The sequence below is a fragment of the Coccidioides posadasii genome, chromosome 3 (genome assembly GCF_018416015.2).
Source record: "Coccidioides posadasii str. Silveira chromosome 3, complete sequence".
NCBI classification, from domain to species: domain Eukaryota; kingdom Fungi; phylum Ascomycota; class Eurotiomycetes; order Onygenales; family Onygenaceae; genus Coccidioides; species Coccidioides posadasii.
Window position 1 is genome coordinate 1,936,051 of NC_089409.1, and position 21,566 is coordinate 1,957,616.

The window sequence follows — 21,566 nt, forward strand, 5'->3', positions numbered from 1 at the left end:
CCGCAATCCATCCTCTGGTCTCCATTACTCCGTGCTCCACCGGATCACCGGTAACAAAGCATCCACCAATTTTCAAGAACTGCTGGTTTCTACGTTCTCCTTCCCGCAGCGTTCCTACGATCATATTTCCTGTGCACAGCGCCGAGTACCACCTTCAGGATACCATCTGCGGTAAGTGTCCCGCCGTTCTGTGGGGACCATGGCACCGTATCCACCATGTCCCGGATACCCCGTTCGCCTGCAAGGGCGTCGTCGAGTTCACGCAGATCCTCGGCAGCATCGGGCTCATTCCCAACCTGGAAAAACTGGATCCCAACTTGCCATGCTTGGGCATTCAACTGGTCCAATCTCCGTGCCGCACTCACAACAACGCTTTCCACGTCGTCAGTCGGGACGCCGTCGGTGATGACAATGATGTTGAGCGGCCGAACCAGCGTATCCGAGCTGGCAGAAGGGTGAAGTTTGACTAAGTGCTCCAGCCTCTCAAGGTACGGCTTCAGAATACGTCCCAGTTTTCTCCCAGTTGGAGTTGCGCCTCTCGGGGCCACGGCGGTGAATATCTCACGGACATCAACGGGCGAAGTAACATCATGGTACGCGCCTGTGCCCGGAGAAGAGCGCGGATTGGTATGATTTAAGAAATAGATATCAACACCGTCAGCGTCGTGGTCGGTGCAGATCGGCGCAATGGCAACCAACGCGGCTTCAGTTTCCCTCCAGCTACGTCCAGCCATGCTTCCGCTATCGTCGATGAGAAAAACTGTGTCGAATTGCGTTAGAAATGCATAAGGTGAATCAGAACCCAGGGCAGCAGCAGGCATAGGTGTTTCAGCATGAGGAGAATAAGCTGGGGGATCTTCTAGAGGATATTCTAAGGTAGCATTCGAACATTGCCGAGGGTCTCGAGGAAACTGCTGGGAGCCCTCTCCGGGACTGCGACTACGACTCCGACGCGATAATCCGCGTGAAAAGATCGAGTCCGGACGCAGGCCCGATTGTTTCGACTTGGAAGAGCTGAACATGCCCATTTCAGCGACTTGCGCTTGCAGACAACTTAGAAGCCGGTGGTCAAAGTGGTATCAGAAAATATATCCTAAAGGATCAAGTCGCGGCGGTTAAACAACAGGGAGGTTTGAGTTGAAGAGTGTTGGCGGCTGAGTGTGCCAAGCAAATATGCAGGCAAGAAAAATGTTGGTAAACCCAAGTGAGCAGAGGATGCTTCTCTAAGAGAATTGAAAGAAGTAATAATTACTCCAACCATTGCTTCATTCATTAAATAGTTATATTTATATAATGGCTTGGTTTTCCAAGTTCCGTCGCTCAAAGAGTCAAGGCAGATAACGAAGGTGTTCGTCACCCGTATCGGAGCTGACATTATCTGGATGCTTTACCAGGGCAGAATCGATAACTCGGGTGGCAAACGATTTTCAGGGGACCAAGTTACAGACGGCAAACAGGCTTTTATGGGTCGTGCATCGCATCTGGCTGTCCTGCCGCGAGACCGTCTGTTTGCCATCCATCCATTAACGCCGTTGGGATGCGACCGTTGCACTGGTTGCAGGTGGACTTTCGCGGTGTGAACTAGTGTCTCGCTTGCACCGCCACTCCAAGCCTCCTTCACTCCTCGAATTGGAACTGCCAGCAAACACGGCACCACAGAACACTCTGGCACTTGATTCTTCGCCTCCATGCACCTGTCACCGGCCTTCTTCGATCCAGGTTCCAAAGCGGGTAAAAAGTCGCCATTTAGGGGAGGGAGGGGGCGCTGCTTTGCCATTGCTATCGACACAATCTTTTGTCACCGCGGCGACATGCGGCTCAGGCTGATTTTGACCCGCCGAATTTTCTCAGAACCGCAGTAAGGTGCTGTCGCTTGTGAATATCTTATTCAATGCCAGATTATGACGAATCTGTTGATTCATAATCACCTGTCCTATACGCATATCTTTATATCCTGCTGCATATCGGCCCCAACCATGTCTGAAGAATTATAGAGCCCGAATAATCAATGGGAAGCTTATTGGCTTTTCTTTCCGGGGTGAACTTGCTTGGGCCCGGTTAAACCCTTGGGACAACCGAGATGCTTGGTCGGGCCAAGGAAAAGCCTATCTTATCATCAACAGACGGTGTATTCCCTGACCGGGTTTGTTAAGGCTGTTGTTTCCCTGACTCAAACGCACAAGTTGGATTTTTCCCAACTCCGATGCCAACGTCTGTTTCAAAATGGATCAAAAGAAGGGCCCTGTTGCATGCTACCTATGCCCGCACTCCCTCAAAAAAAAAGCTCTGGCATTCCCACCACCTCATCCCGACACAGAGAATGTTTTATCTCAGCTCCTCCGCTGTCAAATACGTTGTAAGATCCTTATTGAAGCGTTTGGCGGTTGCGTTGTCATATGGAGCTGTTTCACAGCTATCTGGCCATGCTATCTTAGCAACGGGAGCAGAAACACAGTCTGATGAAAGCCTATGCCCATCGCCCGCCATGGTTCTCGCGAACGGTGATCGGAAAGTAGAGTCTAGGACCAGTCTTAGGATATTGGTTGTTGTATAGAGCAATGCTAGCAAGATAGTAGACCACCTGGGCCAATATCCTAGGGGGTGAGTGCAACTATCCCCAACACAAGAAGAATGGCGACTATATAGTAAAAGGGGCCTCTCATAGTTATACGGCTGATGTTATTATGTGCTATCGCTCCTGTAAGATCACCTTCTAGATGCAATTTTCTTGTCACCCATATGCTTTTGGGATTGTATTCAGCAAGATTCTAGTATATCACTAGATTAAACCGAACGGGTTCTGTCGATAAGGCATGACTCTGCATCAGCTTCTATCAACTTATGAGGCCACCCTTGTAAACACCACTGCCTCAGCGTGTCTTCGTTAAGACTGAGCGACATTACTAGTTCCACCTAGATTCATAGCCTATCTAGCAGTTCATATTCTATGACCTAGATCCAGCCTGCCGCTTCATATAAGCCAAGTCGCGTCATATTCCTCATAATTCGAAGATGTAGAGACCCTCATATTTCTCCAAAGTTCCCGTAGATACATTTGATTGTCTAGTTCCCTATGCTTGGATACCTCGGAGTTTATACCTTAGAAATCTAATGAACATAGACCGTAATGCAATTGCACCTATGTGCAAGACCGGCGTCAAGATTTTGGGGGCTTGGCCTCACAAGTCCGAATCCGCTAAAGATTCGGAAGCCAACACCTCGTCTATAGCGGATTTCTCTTTAATTATGCTTGCCATCCACAACGCCTGATTAATCCCTAGAGAATGTCCGATATATTCGAGTTGACGAGCAGCCCAAGCTTGAATTTCGGGCATTGTATCAGTCGCCTCAGCCGCAAGGTATAGTGGCCACAGCATGTAAAAGCCACCCAGTGCATTGGTGCTAGTAGACTTAACGGAAACCGTATTTGAATCCCAGTGTATCATCCCCAATGTGAATGGGACACTGGCGCAAATATCCCTCGCGAGTTGCTGTATTTCGCGTATATCATTTCCGACCTTTGCTTTAATTTCGTCCCAGCCTGGGTGGTGCAAAGAAGTCTTGTTGAGCTGTGAGAAATACTTTGAGATTGCGGCACTGAGTGTAATGCGGCCGGCTCTGTAGCCATTCCATATGCTCGCGGCATAAAAGTCGGGGTATACGTCAAAATGAATTCCATAAACAAACTCGGGAGAAAGAAATGCACATTGTCTGTCTTGATCCCCAGCCTTGTGGAATGGATAAACCTTCTCCAGCGATTGTGCAAAGGAAAGAAGACGGTCTCTTAAGCCCAAAGCCATGCTAAGAATCTCGAACTGGGAGGAAACTACTCCTTCCTTTATGGAAGCGCGCAAATTGGCGACCTTTGCCAAGAGACCCGTCAGTTTCTCCGTAATAATTTGGGCACTGGGTATGCTGGGACGATCATTTTCAAATAGGTTTCCAACCAAAGGAGGGCAATAAGTCTCAGATAAAAGGCAACCGGAAATCTAAAGTTATTTGTTAGTTGAAATCTCTACCAGACGTGTGAGGTTTTGACAAGGGGATCGTCGGTAGCTAAAGTAGTGGCGAAAATAGAAACAGCAAGTCGGGTGGAAGGGGATTGACCGTTAAAGCTCTCCTGGTTATCAACTTACAATCTGGGCGCGGACTTGGATAAATGCTCGAAAATTCGGTAGATCTTCCAGGCGGAGTTTGAGTAAAGCAATTGCTCCACTCATGTGATTTCTCCAAGTGTGCAGGGATCGTGCGCCACGACATGCTATCACCTATATGGCCATCAGAATACCATTTCCGGGAAAATTGGAGTATTGGCTACCTCAAACATCCCCAGGAGCATAACAGCATCGAGGGTTACAATTGATCTCGCATGCTCTTGGTTCTGTAGCCTGCCGTGTATTAATGCCAAAGCATGTACATACTGTTCCTGGGCGGCAAGCCGCATTGATCGTGATTTGGTGATGTTGGATAGTGAGGCCAGACCGACTGCTGTCATGCAAATGGTGAGAGTTTCATTGTCAATTACATTTTGTCCCAAAGGCGTATAGCCTAAATAATCTGTCTCAAAACTGCGAGGAGGAGGTGCATAGCTGGATGCAAAGAAGCAGAGCGCCTGATGTTTTAGGTCTAGAGAAAGTGGTCGTGATGAAAATGGGTCAGTGCCGTTCGTCATTTGATATGGCCTTGCGGGTATCGGCGGAACTTGTTCGGGCCGGGAAATCTCCACAATGGCGGACGATTGATCTGCCACTGAGCTTTGAAATCGGCCTAAAGCCGCATGCTTCGAGGTCGTGCGAGCCTTCCTTGTTACTTTTGGGGTCTCATCTCGGAATAAAAGATCCAGCTGGTCTCGGTAGCCGGGACAGATGTGATTGGCGCGAAGGCATTGACCACAAGAGGGCTCGCTTTGATCGCACTGTATGCTCAATTAGTGTATGGCGAAGTAAGGTTGAGCGCCTAAAAGAGCACTCGATGGGGTCCCGGCAGGGCTGGGAATATCGAGTTACCTACTCTGATTTTCCTGCGTCTACACCGATGACAACCCTTGCTCGGCTTCCCACAGTAGACCATGGCTCTCCCCGATTGCCAACAGGAATGGAAGTAAACTGACAAATTCAGAAGTCAGGTTAATAAGATGGTTTCACTGATTTCAATGGTCCTTCGACGCAAGAAGATAAATGCATCGACAGTCAACGGTCTCTGCTCCGGCAATGGCAGGTGGAAGCTCCTGTACTCCGGAATGTTAGAGAACCATCTCCAACCACCGACGTCTCGACGTTTGTGCGCTTCATATTTCGAAGCGACTGGCGACCTCATGAAGTACACATGTACTCCGTAGTACGTTCGACATGCGCTTTCTCCCGTATCCTTGTCAGTCCCTCTGCACGTTCGTTGGACAGTCTCACAACCGCGCTAAGACCAATGGGGAATGCAGTGCGAGCAACACCAATTTGAGGCTAGTCCAACTTGGGATTAGTCTTACACCCAGCCCCTTTCCGACCCCCTGAAACGAGAACCAGCCACAACTTAGCCCCTGAGATGGTCTCATCGACGAGACGGCCAGCGAGAAGTGGGAATACATACTCAGCCGCTGAGCCAAACATTCCCGAGCTACGTAGCGCCTTGGACCCATCAATGAGGCTGAAATTCCTGATAGTCGAGTCTGAGTCGATGTGGTCGCCCGGCGCTCGACTGATTACCAAAGTCCTATATGAAGTATTCGTTACCACATTGCTGAGCCCCTGTCTTTACCAGAAATGCTCGATGCCTCGTGGTCATTTCCGTTGTCTTGTTTTGCTCCAGAGAGTACAGAGTACTCCACAAGACTGGATTGAATCCCCTGCTGCGTCTTAACTTGGCTCAAACCTTGCAGGAATTTACACGCACCAAGATTCAAATCCAACAGGAAACTAGCTGTTATTTGTTCATGCTTGTGTTCAGGGACCATTTTACAAAATTTTCACCAGGAAATGACAAAAACTGCAGGAAAACAATAAAAGGGAAACATAAAAGGTTCCTTTTCACTACATCAACAACTTGGAAAGCAACAGATATTCAACATAGAAGAGCGGGGGAACACATGTGCTTGATATCAAAAAGGGACAACATCATCAAATTTTTTGGACTCAATTGTTGTAAATTATGACAAACCAAGGAAATTAAAAACAAACCCAAATAAGAAAATCATTATGAATAGGAGTGCCTTTTAAGGAGACAAACTTACGCCCACTTCCGGCTGGCACAACCGTATTCATTAAATGGTGATGTTGCGTCTCAGCGTCGGTTCCTCGGTCATTCTCTCTGCAGTAGCAGTACCGTCCGTCCGGCCCAGTGTATCGACTTGAATTGCAACTTCACTATCGCCTGACGAAAAAGATTGATATGCAGGAACAAATTCAGGTGCTTCAGCGCGAAGACGTGATCCTCCAGTAGCTGTTACCGGAACCATAAACGCATTGTTGTTGGACACGGGAGCGTAGAATTCATGCGGCCAACATGCATACCAAGGTTGCGGATTCTATACCGTCAGCAGGGGTGAGAAAGCGATGCCGTCTGTGTTGGCAATGAGTCAAGACTTACAGCCGGGTAGAATCCATAGTATTTCTGGCAGTCGGCACAGCAACATGGCCCGGGGCAGCCGCTGGCGACTTCCTCTCCATCTTGGAAGCCGTACCCAGTATATCCCATATGCCAATAGTACCCGTTTTCATCCACAATGACGCCTTCATTGATGTCATATAGTGCCACATGGGACATCTCATTCTGATTGATAAATCCAGTATGTTTATTATTTCCCTCCCATTTTGGGGTAGAATACTTCTGAGCACTATCTGCTCGCTTTCGAGTCTTTTTTTGCTTTTATTTGTTAGCTAGGAAAGGAACATTACGAGGAAAAGAACCGTACCTTTCTTTTGGCTTGTGTCTTCATTTTCTTGTTTGAGGGTACTTGATGTTCAGACCCAGTCTGGTCAATTGTCGAAGCCATTGAGTAAAATGAGGGATGAACGATGGGCTATAAATGCAAGACCCTATTGAGCCTGAGGGTATGCAAAGAGTAATAAAGCTGGGTATCAGGCATTTGGGGTTTGGGGGGGAGACGATGTGGGAAACACCAATATGGAGATATAGAGAGGCAAAATTGTAAACAATGCAAGCTTTGAAAGTCTTGAATAAGTTTAGTGCAAAATTTCCACGGTTCATCCCGTATCAAAACTCATGGACACTTGATCATGTAATGGGCACCCTTGTTGCTATTGCTGTGCCAATAAGCCCATTGCATGTGACATGGTGGGAAAGCATAGAGGCATCATGTCACCTTTAAATAATATGAAGGCATTGTAGAGGAATTTCCTGACCATGATGTAGTAGATTGTGGCTATATGAGAAAGGCCAAGGGACCAATGTGCTTTGCCTCGAAACAAAGAGCGATACATTTGGTACAGACTGCAATGGGATTGAATGTAGTCACAACAACAGAAAAGAAGTTGTGGAGTAAAGAAAGAGGCAGTTGTGAAACTTATAAGCCAGAGTTATCACAGTCACTGCAAGCAGCTCTAGGGGAGCCATGATTAATGACTAGTCATCCGTAGGGTTTGCTGGATCAAGTGATCTGTTACGCAACTAAGGAAGAACTAAGAGAAGTATCTATGGTGAAGGTGTTTCACATCATAGACAGTGGTGGGTTATTCCAGTCCATGTTGGTATTAAATCTCATGCACGCGGATGTTATGGGAGGCCGAAAATGGACTCGTCGCTAATAGCTTATTAGTTAAATTGGCTTCCAGCAAGGACGCGGTGTTCTCGCACCAGGAATAGGGCACCCTCACGATAGAATATGCTTTCCAGGCAAAGCATTTTGCGGATCTAACTTGGCTGAAGTTCCTTGCTGTAGAGGGTCTGACACATAGACAACAATTGATTTCATGGGTAATTGACAAAAAACTAATCAGCATTTTTCTACTGCTAACATAGTTATTGGGCATGAATCCATGATAGAATACAGCACCAAAACTGTCAAGAATTGTAAACTCCGGTCTATTCCAATTGAAAACGGGTATTCGGATTGAAACATCATATATACAAGATATATGTTTGTACATTTAGAGGCTTCAGAGCTTTGAATGTGGTTTATCCCTGCGATGCTGCGTGTCAGACATCGAACAATGAAACAATGACAACATAACTTACAGATATGCAATGCATTCAATCTCAACATCAGTTCCAAAAGGCAGTTCCTTCACTGCTACGCAGGTGCGGCACTTTAAACAGCATTAGCAGGGATTCACCAGCATTATGCCTGTAGATTTCAAGAATGACGCATACTGGTTTAACTCCATCTGCAAAGAAAGACTCGTAGGCCTTGTTCATCTCCACGAAATCTTTCATCGAGGTCAAAAACACGTTGGCTTTCACGACGTTTTTGACGCTACTCCCACCAGCCTCAAGGACAACCTTAAGATTCTGTAATGCTTGCGCCTAAAAGATCCCGATTAACTGCCCATGTTTTGCAAGTGAGAGGAGGTAACTGTCTCACGGTTCTTTGGCCAACTCCTCCCGATACCATCTCCTTTGTGGCCGGGTCAAGGCCGAGGCTACCCGAACAGTATATCATTCCGTTGTGAACAACGGCTTGGGACAAAACAGGGAGTGGTGGAACACCCTTTTCCGTAAATACAGCGCGCTTTTCAGCCATTTTTTCTTGTCAACACTGGAATGTTTGACGTTGGTTGAGTGGTGAGTCGGTGGATTGTCAGAGGGGGCGGGGACGTCACTGGTTGGTTAACTAGTCCGAGAAGTTAACCAGCTGGGGGCGAGCCGGTGTTTTGATCCTCTAGCAACGCTAAGCTGGATATACACCACCAATAGCAATATTAATGTTTAACGAAATCATCCCATTAAGATGGCCTTCCAGATATCAGCAGTTGGTGCCTTCTCAAAAATCAGGCGCAGTACTCGGTGGTATTCTTCATAGACGAAGTCTCCCTCTTGAACACGTGTAAATAATCTTGATAGTTCTGACGCAACATTTTTGCTGCCGGTTCGTGGGTGAAGGTTGAAAGCTGCCTTCTCGCCCATTAGGGTGACGAGGAGCTTAGATACCGTCGCTTGACGTGTTTGATCAAGGCCATCGGGAGCGCCATCAGAGGATATTTGGCGGGTGTGCTCTGCCTCTTCTAGCAGACGACGCACAGAATTAAAAGAGTCGCTTAAGGGCTATCGAGTGATAATATTATATTCATTTTGGAATAACTCTGCCATGCTGGCAGCACAAGTTGCCAACCAGGATACCCGATGGACGTTCTTTGGCCTTCTCAAACTGGCGAGGGTACGGGAAATCCCCCTGACCTCATACTCCTCTCTGCTCCTCTTCCTTCCTACTCTTCTTTCTCAGCTATCTTCCACTCTTCTATATTTCTACTTTATCTAGATACCCATATACATCTAGATTATACAGATATATATCCAGCCTACAACCCTCTCATTATCTTTTTCTTTGCAATTACTTGACAGGCTGGTCGCTGAGCGACCCCCCACCCTTCTCCACGCATTCCGCTAAAATAGAACTCCTTTGAAATAACCCACTCCCAAAGAGTGTTACCTGTTCTTATAAAGGCTGGGGTGGATGGGTTTTGAAGTGATATTAACAAGTCACACATTGTCAAAACTTTTACAACAAGGAAGTTTGAAGATCTTGCACAGAATGATGAGGACATCACCCAGTTGGCGACACGGGTATCGATCTGGATGTGGAGGAGCAGGTCTTTGGGGAGCCGAAGCCACAGAAACGGTGGGAAAGAAGAGGACGATACTAGACTGGACAACCCATCTGCTTGCCAGATTTGACGCGTCCAATCCCTAGTCCTTACCTTTTCTCTCTTGCGCAGCAAAACCTGAGGTGTACTACCTGCCTTGTTGCCTCCTTTACCAGAAACCTGGAACAATCGACCGTACGATAGAAATAAATGGCCAGAGTAGCTACCGAGATGACCAGTATGGGTATGGAGATCACCGCGAGATGTCGAGAAGATTGACTTTGAATATTGAAAGCGTCTTCTGGCACTGAGATAACGAGAAAGTCCAATTGCGCATTGACCACTTGATCACTCATAAACCGGGTGTACTTCCCTGGCTCAAGGCGTACCACGCCAACTTCGCACTCAGAGCACATTGAGCACACCACATATGTCCACGACTCCCGATAACGCAAAGAAGAGAATGTCGAACTTTGGACAATTGAGCAATATCAACAGCATGGTGCCGAAAGGCCTGGTGAGAGAAACAATAAGTAAAATTACTTCATTAGGAGCCTTGGTCTATAACCTTCGAATCGCTTTGTGCACGCCGAAGGACGTCCATCATCTCTGAACTGAGATGCGGATTCAATTTTTTCCACCGCCTACCATCAGGGAAGACGACCCAGCATAATCAGTTGACCCAAGAGCCCAAGGGTCAATAGTATGGAGTGAAATTTTCCTCAGCAATTTTGAGAAAATCCCCTTCATCAGCTATAACCCTTTTTTCTCATTGGCCAGCTTCTCTGTGTTAACATAGTTCCACTCCTCAAAGTTCTCAACAATTCTTCCCTTCCCAGTGCCATTATAGTGGATGCATATCCAGAAGAGCACCCAGAAAGATGACTCAAGATCATGCATGAAGGAATGCTTTTCATCATATAACACATCAATAGCCATAAATGCCCTAGTACCAGTCTTATCTCACACTTCAGAGAAGTCATTCTGTTCCACTCTGATTGTGAGATCAAGATCAATCAAAAAAGCTAGCCAGAAAGAGTTATCATCATCTTCATTCATCAGTAGATTTCAAGAGAAGATATCACATTGAATCATCCCAGTGTTTTGATAGAGAGAATCATACTCTTTGATACAGCCCTTTAGTCCAGCAAGCAGGGTCACTCTTGAACTGCTCTTATAGATTAGCTTCCTATAGTTCTGGATAATTACACAGCAGTGCACTCAATTCAGTGGAATGCTGTTTGCAGAAGATTTGATTAGAGAGCTTGACTGAGTATATTTGCTGGAAGAAGAAAAAAGCAGAGTATTTGCACAGTCAGAAGATCTTTTCTGTTCAGAAGCACTATCTTAATTCTTTCACTCTTAGTATAATTTGTTTCAGCTAGTGATTGGCTTCATACTGCTCTGTCTGAATTTCAATGTCAGAATGCTTAGATCTCTTCAAATACTCAAGATATTATTGTTCTTGTTGTTGATGCAGATGGTCCCATAATAATAGTATCTAGCAATATTGGTGACATCACTCTCTGTTGCTTTGCACAAAAGCTTCTCTTTCTTATCATACTCTGGATACTGTCATGAGTTCTTGATCACCAGTGGGGTTTGTGAGTCATTCTTGTGATGTACCTTCCAGCAAGTTGTAGCTTGACCAGTAATACAGCATGCCTGCCTAATTACATCATCAATAATAAGTCTTTCCTTTCCACCATATTTCTCAATCTCAATGTAATGTTGGCCTCCAATAGTGATGATAGTGAGGTTGAATCCAAGTTGTTCCAGGCTCATCAGAAGAAACTCAAGAATATTAGATATGAATCTGAGACCAGTGTTAATATTAAAGCTCTCTGATGCTATCCCCCCCAGATGGTCAAATTCCCACAGACAGAGGAATGGCCTGCAGAGAGTGAATTCCAGAACAAAACAATATGAATTTTGAGCAGCTAGAACCTCTCTGGTGTATCTTCCTAAGTCAAGCCATGCTCTTGAGAGGCTGTAATATTTGGGGTCATTCTTCAGTTCCCCAGGTACAAGAATCTCAGACCAGTGACATATGGAGTCTTCAGTGGCACTTGAATCATTAACAAAGCCAATATCAAGCTTCTGTGTTGCAATAGATCTCTCTAGAGACTGGGTAGACTGTGTGAGAGGCCTCCAGTCAATTTTCTGAGTTATCATATGTCTCCACAAAATGCACAAGCTCTCTGATAACATCTGTCAGCCACTTTAGCATCTTCTTTTCCACTGCTTGCTCTGGCCAGTCCCTCCACCCCTTCTCTTCATTATATAGCAGGTGATCTTCTTCCTTGCACTTATTGAAGACAACACATGTGATTAAATCAAGACCTGAGATATTCCCAAAATAGACTTCAAGAAAACCAGAGATATCCATATGAAGGTCCCCAAGCTCCTCTTTTAATATAGTGTTAACATGCTTTCAGTATTCTGTTGAGTTGACAAAACTGTTGGTGTTGCACAGCCAAGGTGTCTGTTGAAGGAATGCAATAGGGCAGGGTGGAGAAGTAGCCTGTGAGGAAGTTGCAATAAGGCTAAGGACAGCATTCCAGATGTCAAAGTCAGATGCTTTTTGGATGACAAGCTTCACCAGGAGGTGGTAGTAGGTGTAGCTGAAGTTATCTTTTTGAACATGCTCAAATAGACATGCCATTTCTGATGCTACATTGCCACTGCTAATCCTTGACTGAAGAACAAGAGCTGCATCTGTACCCTGCAAAGCAGAGAGAAGTCATGATACTGGCTTTTGACAGGCCTCATCAAGGCCATCGAGAGCACCATCATAAGAAATTAGGTGTGTGGTGTAGAACCTCTCTGTATCTTGAAGCAAGTCCTGTAAATGATCCAGGGAGTTGTTCAAAGGGTATTTTTTTAATGGTGATTCGATCGTCTTGCGAAAGGTTCGCCATATTAAAACAGAGCGTTGTGAACTCTGGCGCTCGGCCACGGTAAATTATGAGATCGCGGGGAGTCGCCTAAGAACTTTCCAGCAAAACTCTACTGAGTGAAAATGCCAAGGGGTCACGCAGACAAAATGAGCGATGGATGCATCAAAAATTCTCCCTAGGAGCTGTATGGCAAAGGTCTAGCAGGAAGGGATTGGGGATTCATCGCGCGTGGTGGAATCGATATTAGCGTGTCAACTGGAGGTCGCAACCTTCCAGGCAACCAAGGTTCAAGATCTTGGCCGGAAAAACAATTATTCCACCTGTGCCTTGCGCCAAGCATACTCAGAAGTTTGAATGCAATTGTGGGAGGCGAAGCCGGCACTTGGAAGAATGTAGAATTTGAGCGCCCGGGTCAGTTGGAAATCCATCAAATCACCTTTTTCGCATCCGTCAGATGCCTTACATGATATTTTCATTATAGAGGGTAGAGTATTTAAGTCTGACGCGCCACTTCCTTCAAGATATCAAACCCCTCCTTCTTGCCGTCTTGAGCCTTGTCTTCCTCTTGTTTCTCTCGACAACAAACCAGCGGCCATGTTGCAGCTGAATTTGGCCTTAAAGCAGCTCTCTTTCCTTAACTGTGTGGAATTCCAATAAGGTCTACAAGCTTCTTGACATCAAAATACTTTCGGAAGTTGTTCTTGATGAGGCTCTTTGGGATCTGACCAGTTCAAGTGTAGTTAATTCTTTTCAGAACAGGACACATCTTGTTGACGACCTTGACAGGATTACATGATGCTGAGGTTTCGCGAGAGCTGGATCTGTGGAACTTGGGCGACGAGATGAGGCTCCCTCCAAGCGCTGAGGAGATGATCTGGTTGGTGGGTTAAATGAGACGCGCTGTCGAGGCCTTTCCCCATCGCTAGAATACTACTCTTCTTTAATAGGTGAGGGATTTCTTGGTTGACTGGATACGTTTTGACGATGGCGGCGAGTGGACTGACTGCTTTGGGGAAGACTCTCGTCTTGATGATGACTGACGGCTAGGATGTTGAGTCTCTTCCAAACAAAGAGCTGCGCGTGTTATTCACTGAGCTCTCCGATGGATTTCCGCCGCCTGAGTGTAGAAAGGGTCTTAGCGCGTTGAAGAAGTAGAGTGGGTTCTGTAGTTGCAGCGGCTATTACAACGATTCTCTACATACGACGACAGATAAGCGTGGAATATGAGTAGGCAATGGGAGACACAAGACTTTTTTTTTACTTCAATAAGTGCATTCAGTCTAAGACTATGGCACTAGTTACATGTTTGCACTGACTAGAAAGCCAGCTACTGGAAATGATAGTCAATATATCAGTCAACGAATAGAATGATAGTTGTTTATGAGATCTATAAAGATACTCATATAGTTGGTAGTCTGCAGGCAAAAACAGGAAGGTACTGAATGTATGTGGCAAAGAAATGTGAATAACTCTGCCAATATTGGATATTTCCGGCTGGGGAAATCAGCTCGGAAAGCCGAATCCAATGATCCTAGTATTGATGGGGGTCGATGGTCGGTTGTTGAATGGTCTGCAGGCGGAGGCAGGAAGGTATTGGAATGTATGTGGCAAAGATGAAAATCTATGCCAATATTTGAATATTTCCGGCCGTGGATAGGACCATTGAACAAGACATAGTTAAGGGCATGTTATGAGCAACACCCAGATACAAAGGCACATATTATCGTGTTCCATTTTCCTTACCATTTACTTTCCCATCTTTTTGGAGCAAACCTGCAGGTCTGCTGATTCCTTCCGTTCCTTCCAATCCCACTGGTATTGGCCTGATTTACATCTGCGAGGCCTGGGAGGGCCACATTTTTGCGAGTCACCCTCAACCACAGTGCCAATCAACCTAGCTTGTTCATTGCAATATCGTGTGGAAGTATCTTTATCGGGCAAACCACGGGGATGATGTGTCGTCCAGTGTATCTTGACAGAGCCTGATTTGGCATTCTCCTTTCTCGTGTCTTTACCGGTTCAACTGATGCGGCTTTCTTTGAAGATTTTATTGGGCAGCTTCTTCAGCACTGTGGGCGGTGGCCGGAACCAAAATCTGTCCTAATTATGGATAATGCATCATTCCACCGCTCGGCCAGGATAAAGCAGATGTGCTTCGATGCTGGTGTGAAGCTACTATGTTTGCCACCTTACTCGCCTGATTTGAACCAAATAGAGGAATTCTTTGCTGAGTTGAAGGCTTACGTTAAGAAGAACTGGTCATTATATGAGGAAGGCCCTAGCCAGGGTTTCGGTATTTTCCTTCAACGGTGCGTTGATTCTGTCGGCGCAAAAAAGGCGAGTGCCGAAGGCCACTTTCGAAATGCTGGCATATCAATTGAGCAATGTGGTTTTGAATAGAATATTTGCAAATAACATGCTCAATACGCTCCGTCGAGTGGGATACAAATTCGTCATAGTAACGCTCATGAGAGCAGCCTGGATGACAAAAAGAAAGTAAATAAAATCGCCAAATATTCGTATCATCACAGTCCTAGCAAAACCGCCTCACGCATTTCATGCCTGGTTATATGTATGACAAAATTGCCTACTTCTTTGCTCTCAAGGAGAGCTGCTTGGCCGGCTCGGGAGGGCTGAGAATCCATTTCAGAACATCAAAGGCCACCTCCTTATCGTAGTTGTCCTCGCCGAGCTTATATATAGCCCTCAGCGTCAAGGTGAGCGTTGGGTACGTTTCCGATGGGTTGCAGGTCGCTTGGATTATGCGTACTTTCCCATGGACGAATGTCACGACCGTGGCCTTGAGGGTCCTGTCAATATTCGCACAATTCCATGGATACGAATAATGGGAAGGAAGTGCAAAGGAGAGAAAGGGTGAACATACCATTAAGAAACCTTCCTTGTATATCAGCTTGGCCATATACCGGTCCTCCTCAGGAAGCCACACCACCTCGTTCATCTGGCGGTAGAAGATCGAAGTGACTGCGAGTAGCTCACTTTTCAGAAGGTAATCTCTGCGATTTTCTTGCTGTTTTGTGTCGAATGCGCTCGAAAGATCCCGAATTATGCAGCTCCATTGGTTATGATGAAGATTTGGACCCCCTTAATGGCGGGGTAGGAATTGATCATGATGCCAACGCCCAGCCATCTAAAGAGTGGGCCATGGAATCTGATAAAACGTCAGAGGATGAACAAAAATAAATAAAGGATATATTATCCTACTCTTCAGACTGCGTAAAGGGAACTTCGTCTAGAACCTGGTGGGCTGCGGTCTTCATGAAGCCAGAGAAACCCCAGTCACTTGGGAGGCCCCGAGATTTCTCTGGCGCGGTAACTCTCTCACACTTATGGATGGCCTTTAGGAGATCCGAGGATATTGGAAAAACTGCCTTATCGCTAGTGGTGTCCCTACAACGCACCTTGAGGTCCACCGTCTTTTGTAGCCACCCAAACCGGAACGAGCCTGACGAGTAGGAGAGGTAAAGCCGAAAAAGGGCCGCCATGAGCCAGCCAACTTTCTCCGGGGAATCGAATGAATCCCTTTCTGATTGCATAACGGGCTACCATTGAGAATTTCTGCTGCTCTGCTGGTCTGATGGGAAGGTGTTGTTTGTTGGTGTGGGAGCATCCAGGACGTGGCCCGCCACCAATGGGAAGAATGAATAGGCACCAGTCTGCCCCTCACCTGCTGCCTGTCGCCCAAGTCTTCTTCCTCCTTGTCATCGTCCTTCCACTTGATATCTATCTTGTTCTAGGTTCAGTCGCTTCTTGAAGCCCATCCCTGCTGTTTCGTGGCTATATATTCCCCGTCCTCTCCACATAAACTTATATAAGTTGAAAGTTAAATTAACCTCGGACACGTCCCCACCCTCCGAAGTTCCGCGCGGGCATGGTCTCGAAGGGCCCATACATTCGTGCCCTCGGTCTCCCACCTTGTAAGACTCTTGGTTGAGATGAGAACCAGGATGAAAACTCTGCGTTCAGATCAAAGAAGATCTGAGCCGCTAAGCTGGAGGCTAACTACATAGAGACTAGTGTTTTGATACATGGTGGCAGCTGCAAAAGACAACAGGAGCAGGACCAGAGACAGTCAGCATGATGGGATCTGGAACTGGAGAGAACATGATTGTCATTTTGATGCTTTGCTCAGTCAAAAATGGCCCCCCGGGCAAAGGTGAGTGAGCGGGTGAGTGAGGGTGAATGATGGCCACAAAACAAGCGGCCGTGGTGCTTGATTCACGTGATTATTGAAGGGATCCATAGCAGAAATGGGGAGGATTTGTAAACCGTAGATCCACTAGTCCTGATATGTTTACATCAGAATATATGTTTATCCGAATCCACAGTTGTTTGGAAGTTTAAAAATATATACATTCTGAATTTGGAAATGTAGCTTCCAATCCTCAATGTAGAAATCAGGAAATGTTGAAACCCCTGATCAACAAATATATCTAGAAATGTTCAGGATACCTTTTTGGGTTTATAAATGTGAAGGGAAACCATTATAGTATAGAAACCATTATAGTATAGAAACCATTATAGTATAGTTACCCCAGCAGACACTGGAGAGAGAAATTGGATTTCAACTAATGCACAATACTACATACATCAAACCACCCAATCCACCTATAAAAAGGAAATGCTCCAAGTGCAGTTGAGAAAGATAGTTAGCAGAGCAGAATCTAGTTCAAGTCTTTCAGAATCTTTACTGACAGATATAGTGTAAAGACTTGGTTTGCAGATTGCAGGTAGGCTGATTATATGAATCTCATCCCAATTCACCTGTAAAATCAGCAAATCCAGTACCCTCTCACACTGAATTTCATAAGCAGAGAACATGGCAAAAAAAACCCTCCAGCTGCTGCCCTGGTTGTGAGTGAATATGCACCTTATTTATCTGATCTTGGTGCCCAATGCATGAGTATACTCAACCAGATTATTGAGTTTCAATGTAGTGTGATGCACATCTCCATTGAATGTAAAGGTTAGCTTTTGAAATAATTGGATTGGGGTTGAATCTCTGCCAAGCATATGTTGATATGCCCAATCACTGCTGTATGAAAGTCAGAGCTTTTGCAAAAAGAAATGTGTAACTGGTAGTTTGAAAAGCTGTGTGCTTTATAAACCAAGCAATTCCATGACTTTGTGGCTAGCTGGTAGTCAGCAGTAGGCATTGATTAAGGTATGAAAGGGGGTAGTAGTATATGAGTCATCAGCTTTATTGGCATTCTCATCATCATCTTGTTGCTCATTGTGTTCCAATCACATGAGATCTTGCATGAGAATTGAACATTTGTGATGAAGTTGCTTTATCTGGCTGATGATATAGGGTTCTGATTCCATAAGAGCCCCATCAAGAGTCAAGAATATAGTGTGTTTGAAGCTCTCATGAATCAGTAAAACCTTTTTAACATCATGCTTGTTAGTTTGCTGCACAAATGCTTTGTATTCATGATATTTATCCTCCCTGATCAGTACATTGCAGTTATTTGGCACAGCATACTTCTTTGCCTGGTTGGCATAGTGCACCCTGATATGCATGTTTGGTTGGTGTTTCAAAGCATGTAACATCTTATCTGCTTTCAGAGCAATACTGACAGTGTTGATTAAAATATTTTCTGTTGAGGGTGTAATAATCTGATTGAACACTGGTGAATTCTGCCATGATCTCAGCATTCATACTGTCTGGCTAGCTGACTGTGGTGTCTTGGCAGCCATGATAGTAGCATCTATCACTTTCTGAAGCATAGTTTGGGTGTTGGCAACCACACTTTTAAGTTCATTGTACCTGACAGATGTCTGAGAAGTCAATAGTGAATTGCTTCTTGCAATAGCACCAAAGATTTTAGCAAGCAACAAACATGGAATGTTGGGATCAATTGACTATTCACCAAAGAAGTTATAGAGAGCCTGCTGAACAACAGTCTGAATCCAGTCAGGCTTTAGAGTAAAGTGAAGTATAATTGAGATCACAATTGAAGCTTGAGTGTGTTTCTGGATTTGATAGAACTCCAGATGAGTAATTAAGAACTGCAGTTGGGCCCAGTATCTCTGAAATGAAAATCTCTGTAGGGTTTGGCAGTATTTCTTCTGCCCCTCAGGTATCAATATATGTGATATCAATAATGTATGCACAATTTTGGACAGGCCTGAAAATTCACTATAACAAGGGTCAGAGAGGAAAAATGTCACCAGATTCAGTACTGGGCAGATCTTCAAAACTGGGGGACTTTTCTTGACTAATTTATGGGTCTTTCAGAGTGCTTCTTGCTCCCAAACAGTCTGCTTTGTCTTAATTTTGGCCTGCAAATTGAGTAACTGGTAATGATATTGGCCGCATTTCACCAAGTTGAAATTCATATTGAACCTCTCTGCATTGGAGACAGTACAGCTCTGATAGAAGACTGTTGCAGTAGAGTGTTTGATCCCAGCATTGTCATTTTGCTGTGGCATGTCACCAAGATAAGCAATACAAGAAGCAATAACTCTGACAGTTTCTTCACCAGTTACCACAATGTCAAATCCTCTTTCAACTGCTTGTAAACCAGAAGCCAATGCCTCCACAATATTGGGAAAATTTGTAGCATGAGGCCTGAGAGTAATTATATATACATTGTTTTGTTGTCTTCTTTCAGAATCATTAAGTTCTGCAGGAATCATATAGAAGCCAGTTATATTTTGGTACATGTTCTGATATAGATCAAATCCATCAATAAACAGCTGGAAGGGAATGAATATAGTTCTCTTGATAGAGTTGCCTGGGCAGAGTATCTTGATCAGCATATCTCTCCCATATGCTGTGATTTCCAGTTCACCCTGGAGCAGAGTGCTAAGTCAGAGCTCTTGTACAGATGATGTATCACAAATTATATTCATCACTTGCCATACAAAAAGCCCATTTGTTTCTGAGGGTTTGTAGCTATCCAATCTGTCAAAGATATAGTCAAGATGAACATCCAGTTGAGCTAGAATGTTGTCTTCATGTATGATGTGAGTTTCCTGATCTTTTAGTAAGAGCAGCTCATTCAGGCAAAGTGGAGATCTCAGAAAATGAATTCTTTTATTAAAGCTGTTGGCAGTAATACTGTACTGGACAATAAGAATAATTTCACCAGATTTTGTGCAGGCCAGTCTCTGATTCTGACCCACAAATTGAATTCTTCTGATATGGATTTCTTGTTCATTCCAAGTGCACCTACATGCAGCATTGTTGCACCTGAAACAAACAAAATTGGAAGAAAAGACTGGTGTTCTGTCAGGGTACCATACAAAGTCACCCAATGAACATCTAATGGAGCTCCCCCAGCTCCATGATTGTCATAATTCAGTCAGGTTGTCAACTAGGTCAGCCATACCAATATGTATCTTCTTGCAAAATACAGGAGACCTTGCCAGTAATGACAAAAGAGCCACAGAATTCTGAAAGAATAAATTAGATGTGAGAGATATCTGTATTAGTCACTTCTCAGCAGGTGAAAGAGTTGGCATTTTCAATGGAACAGCCAGTATAGATGCCTGTTGGATGGGAAGTATAGAGAATTGAGCTCTGCATTTCTTCTTCAACATGCTCAGCTCCAATAGTAAAGATCTCAGTGCACTGATGTCTTCAGGAATCTGTAAGACTTCCTGCAGTGTCTTATAGTGTTGGTGAGATATTTCTGATTTTTTGCACCATAATCCTAAAGCAAGCATGAAGTGGTCCAGCATTTCATCAGACTCCACACACACATGAACTAGGACCTCCAACAGGTCATTCATTGTAGTCAGGATGTAGGTCTCAGCTGGCTGATCATCCAATAAATTCTCTAGTTGTGAATAAAAATCAGAATCTCCATTGCCAACTGAGTGCACTGGATGTAACATAGTCTGTAATCAGAGTTTAGATTTGGGCTCTTCATACTGTTGTGATTCATTGTTATTAACTGATCCTATAGATAGAGCTGCCACTGCTTCTTGTATAATCTCCTGTACCCTGATATCTTCTGGTTCAGAATGAGTGTCAGATAGAGTGTTGAATGAAGCATCAGAGACATCTGAAAGACTTGCTGCATTCTGTACACAGTGATTAGAATGATGCAGACTGACAGAGAATCCAAGATCTTACATTCAACCCTGACTTCTCAGTTTGATTGTTTGGCTGAATGTCAGATTCCACTGAAGATAAAACACAATTGCAATCTTGCAATTCCCACAACAAATGGGCATGCTGTCTGTGCCTTCAAAACTGCAAGACTGGAAATGATAAATGAAGTCATCTTCTCCAAAATATATAGTCCTGTATGTGCCTCATGTATCTCAGACATTGCATGTTTGCTCAAGATTTATATGCTGGTTTCTGCAGTGGTTGAGTTTCAAGTTGCAGGAACAGTAAGAGTTACTGCAGAATTTCTTTGGGACAAAGTATGTAGAAATTAGAAAGAAAATTGCTGTTTAATTGGGGAATCAGACATATTATAGCAAAGTTGAATGTTAGAGCAGCCACAAAATATGTCAACTGTGCCACAGACCAACTGTAATATTCTGATTACCTAGATCTGTAATTAGCTCTAAGGGATGCAAGGTCAGTAATGATCTGCATTGTCCTGAGTGATTGGCCTATTTCAAAGAAATCAATCACTTAGTGGTGTTGAATTTTAGAATGTAGGGGAATATAGATATGGATCTGAATAGCAACTTGGGCAGTTGAATACACTCCAAGTCAACTATATAATAGATAGTGAATCCCTCCAAAATTCAAGCATTCACTCTTGTTCATCCTCATTTCACTCTGAACCATGGCAATCTGATAGCCAAAATGTCAGAGACACAGAGCATGCCAGTACCAAAAAAGACAGCTTGCACATTTCCATGGCCCCAATTGCACAGCATGCCAAAGACTCAAGAAGCATTATTTGGTTCAAATACAAGTACCCAA

The 21,566-nt window shown here is 44.7% G+C and overlaps 6 protein-coding genes across 6 annotated transcripts; all 6 read right to left on the reverse strand.

Moving 5' to 3' along the window:
• Positions 1 to 89: 89 nt before the first annotated feature.
• Positions 90 to 1,028, reverse strand: D8B26_005597 (uncharacterized protein; the record flags this gene model as incomplete). Its single annotated transcript, XM_003068953.2, has 1 exon — positions 90 to 1,028. One exon carries the CDS (start codon positions 1,026 to 1,028, stop codon positions 90 to 92), a length of 939 nt encoding a protein of 312 aa, XP_003068999.1.
• Positions 1,029 to 2,963: 1,935 nt separating this feature from the next.
• Positions 2,964 to 5,362, reverse strand: D8B26_005598 (uncharacterized protein). Its single transcript, XM_003068952.2, has 4 exons — positions 5,011 to 5,362; positions 4,319 to 4,915; positions 4,137 to 4,268; positions 2,964 to 3,989 (listed from the first exon to the last, which is right to left on the reverse strand). The coding sequence occupies exons 1-4, from the start codon at positions 5,068 to 5,070 to the stop codon at positions 3,180 to 3,182; spliced, it is 1,599 nt and encodes a 532-aa protein (XP_003068998.1). The 5' UTR covers positions 5,071 to 5,362; the 3' UTR covers positions 2,964 to 3,179.
• An 891-nt stretch (positions 5,363 to 6,253) lies between these two features.
• Positions 6,254 to 6,985, reverse strand: D8B26_005599 (uncharacterized protein; the record flags this gene model as incomplete). The annotated part of the gene is made up of 3 exons (XM_003068951.2): positions 6,254 to 6,517; positions 6,580 to 6,855; positions 6,905 to 6,985. The coding sequence occupies 3 exons, from the start codon at positions 6,983 to 6,985 to the stop codon at positions 6,254 to 6,256; spliced, it is 621 nt and encodes a 206-aa protein (XP_003068997.2).
• A 1,065-nt stretch (positions 6,986 to 8,050) lies between these two features.
• Positions 8,051 to 8,729, reverse strand: D8B26_005600 (uncharacterized protein). The gene is made up of 4 exons (XM_003068950.2): positions 8,534 to 8,729; positions 8,323 to 8,475; positions 8,188 to 8,258; positions 8,051 to 8,133 (listed from the first exon to the last, which is right to left on the reverse strand). Exons 1-4 carry the CDS (start codon positions 8,690 to 8,692, stop codon positions 8,109 to 8,111), a joined length of 408 nt encoding a protein of 135 aa, XP_003068996.2. The 5' UTR covers positions 8,693 to 8,729; the 3' UTR covers positions 8,051 to 8,108.
• Positions 8,730 to 15,239: 6,510 nt separating this feature from the next.
• D8B26_005601 (uncharacterized protein) lies at positions 15,240 to 15,611 on the reverse strand (the record flags this gene model as incomplete). The annotated part of the gene is made up of 2 exons (XM_066124931.1): positions 15,240 to 15,452; positions 15,537 to 15,611. The coding sequence occupies 2 exons, from the start codon at positions 15,609 to 15,611 to the stop codon at positions 15,240 to 15,242; spliced, it is 288 nt and encodes a 95-aa protein (XP_065981012.1).
• Positions 15,612 to 15,715: 104 nt separating this feature from the next.
• D8B26_005602 (uncharacterized protein) lies at positions 15,716 to 16,206 on the reverse strand (the record flags this gene model as incomplete). Its single annotated transcript, XM_003068949.2, has 2 exons — positions 15,716 to 15,821; positions 15,875 to 16,206. The coding sequence occupies 2 exons, from the start codon at positions 16,204 to 16,206 to the stop codon at positions 15,716 to 15,718; spliced, it is 438 nt and encodes a 145-aa protein (XP_003068995.2).
• Positions 16,207 to 21,566: the final 5,360 nt, after the last annotated feature.

Excerpts from the sequence above, each read along its gene's own strand:
- D8B26_005598 (XM_003068952.2), bottom strand. The coding sequence starts at position 5,070 with ATGGTCTACTGTGGGAAGCCGAGCAAGGGTTGTCATCGGTGTAGACGC. Across the intron at positions 4,916-5,010 it reads GTAGACGCAGGAAAATCAGA|TGCGATCAAAGCGAGCCCTC; the intron begins GTAGGTAACTCG and ends TTGAGCATACAG. Across the intron at positions 4,269-4,318 it reads TGCTCCTGGGGATGTTTGAG|GTGATAGCATGTCGTGGCGC; the intron begins GTAGCCAATACT and ends ATGGCCATATAG.
- D8B26_005600 (XM_003068950.2), bottom strand. The coding sequence starts at position 8,692 with ATGGCTGAAAAGCGCGCTGTATTTACGGAAAAGGGTGTTCCACCACTC. Across the intron at positions 8,259-8,322 it reads TTGCAGATGGAGTTAAACCA|TGCCGCACCTGCGTAGCAGT; the intron begins GTATGCGTCATT and ends TGCTGTTTAAAG. Across the intron at positions 8,134-8,187 it reads ATTGAATGCATTGCATATCT|GGATAAACCACATTCAAAGC; the intron begins GTAAGTTATGTT and ends GCAGCATCGCAG.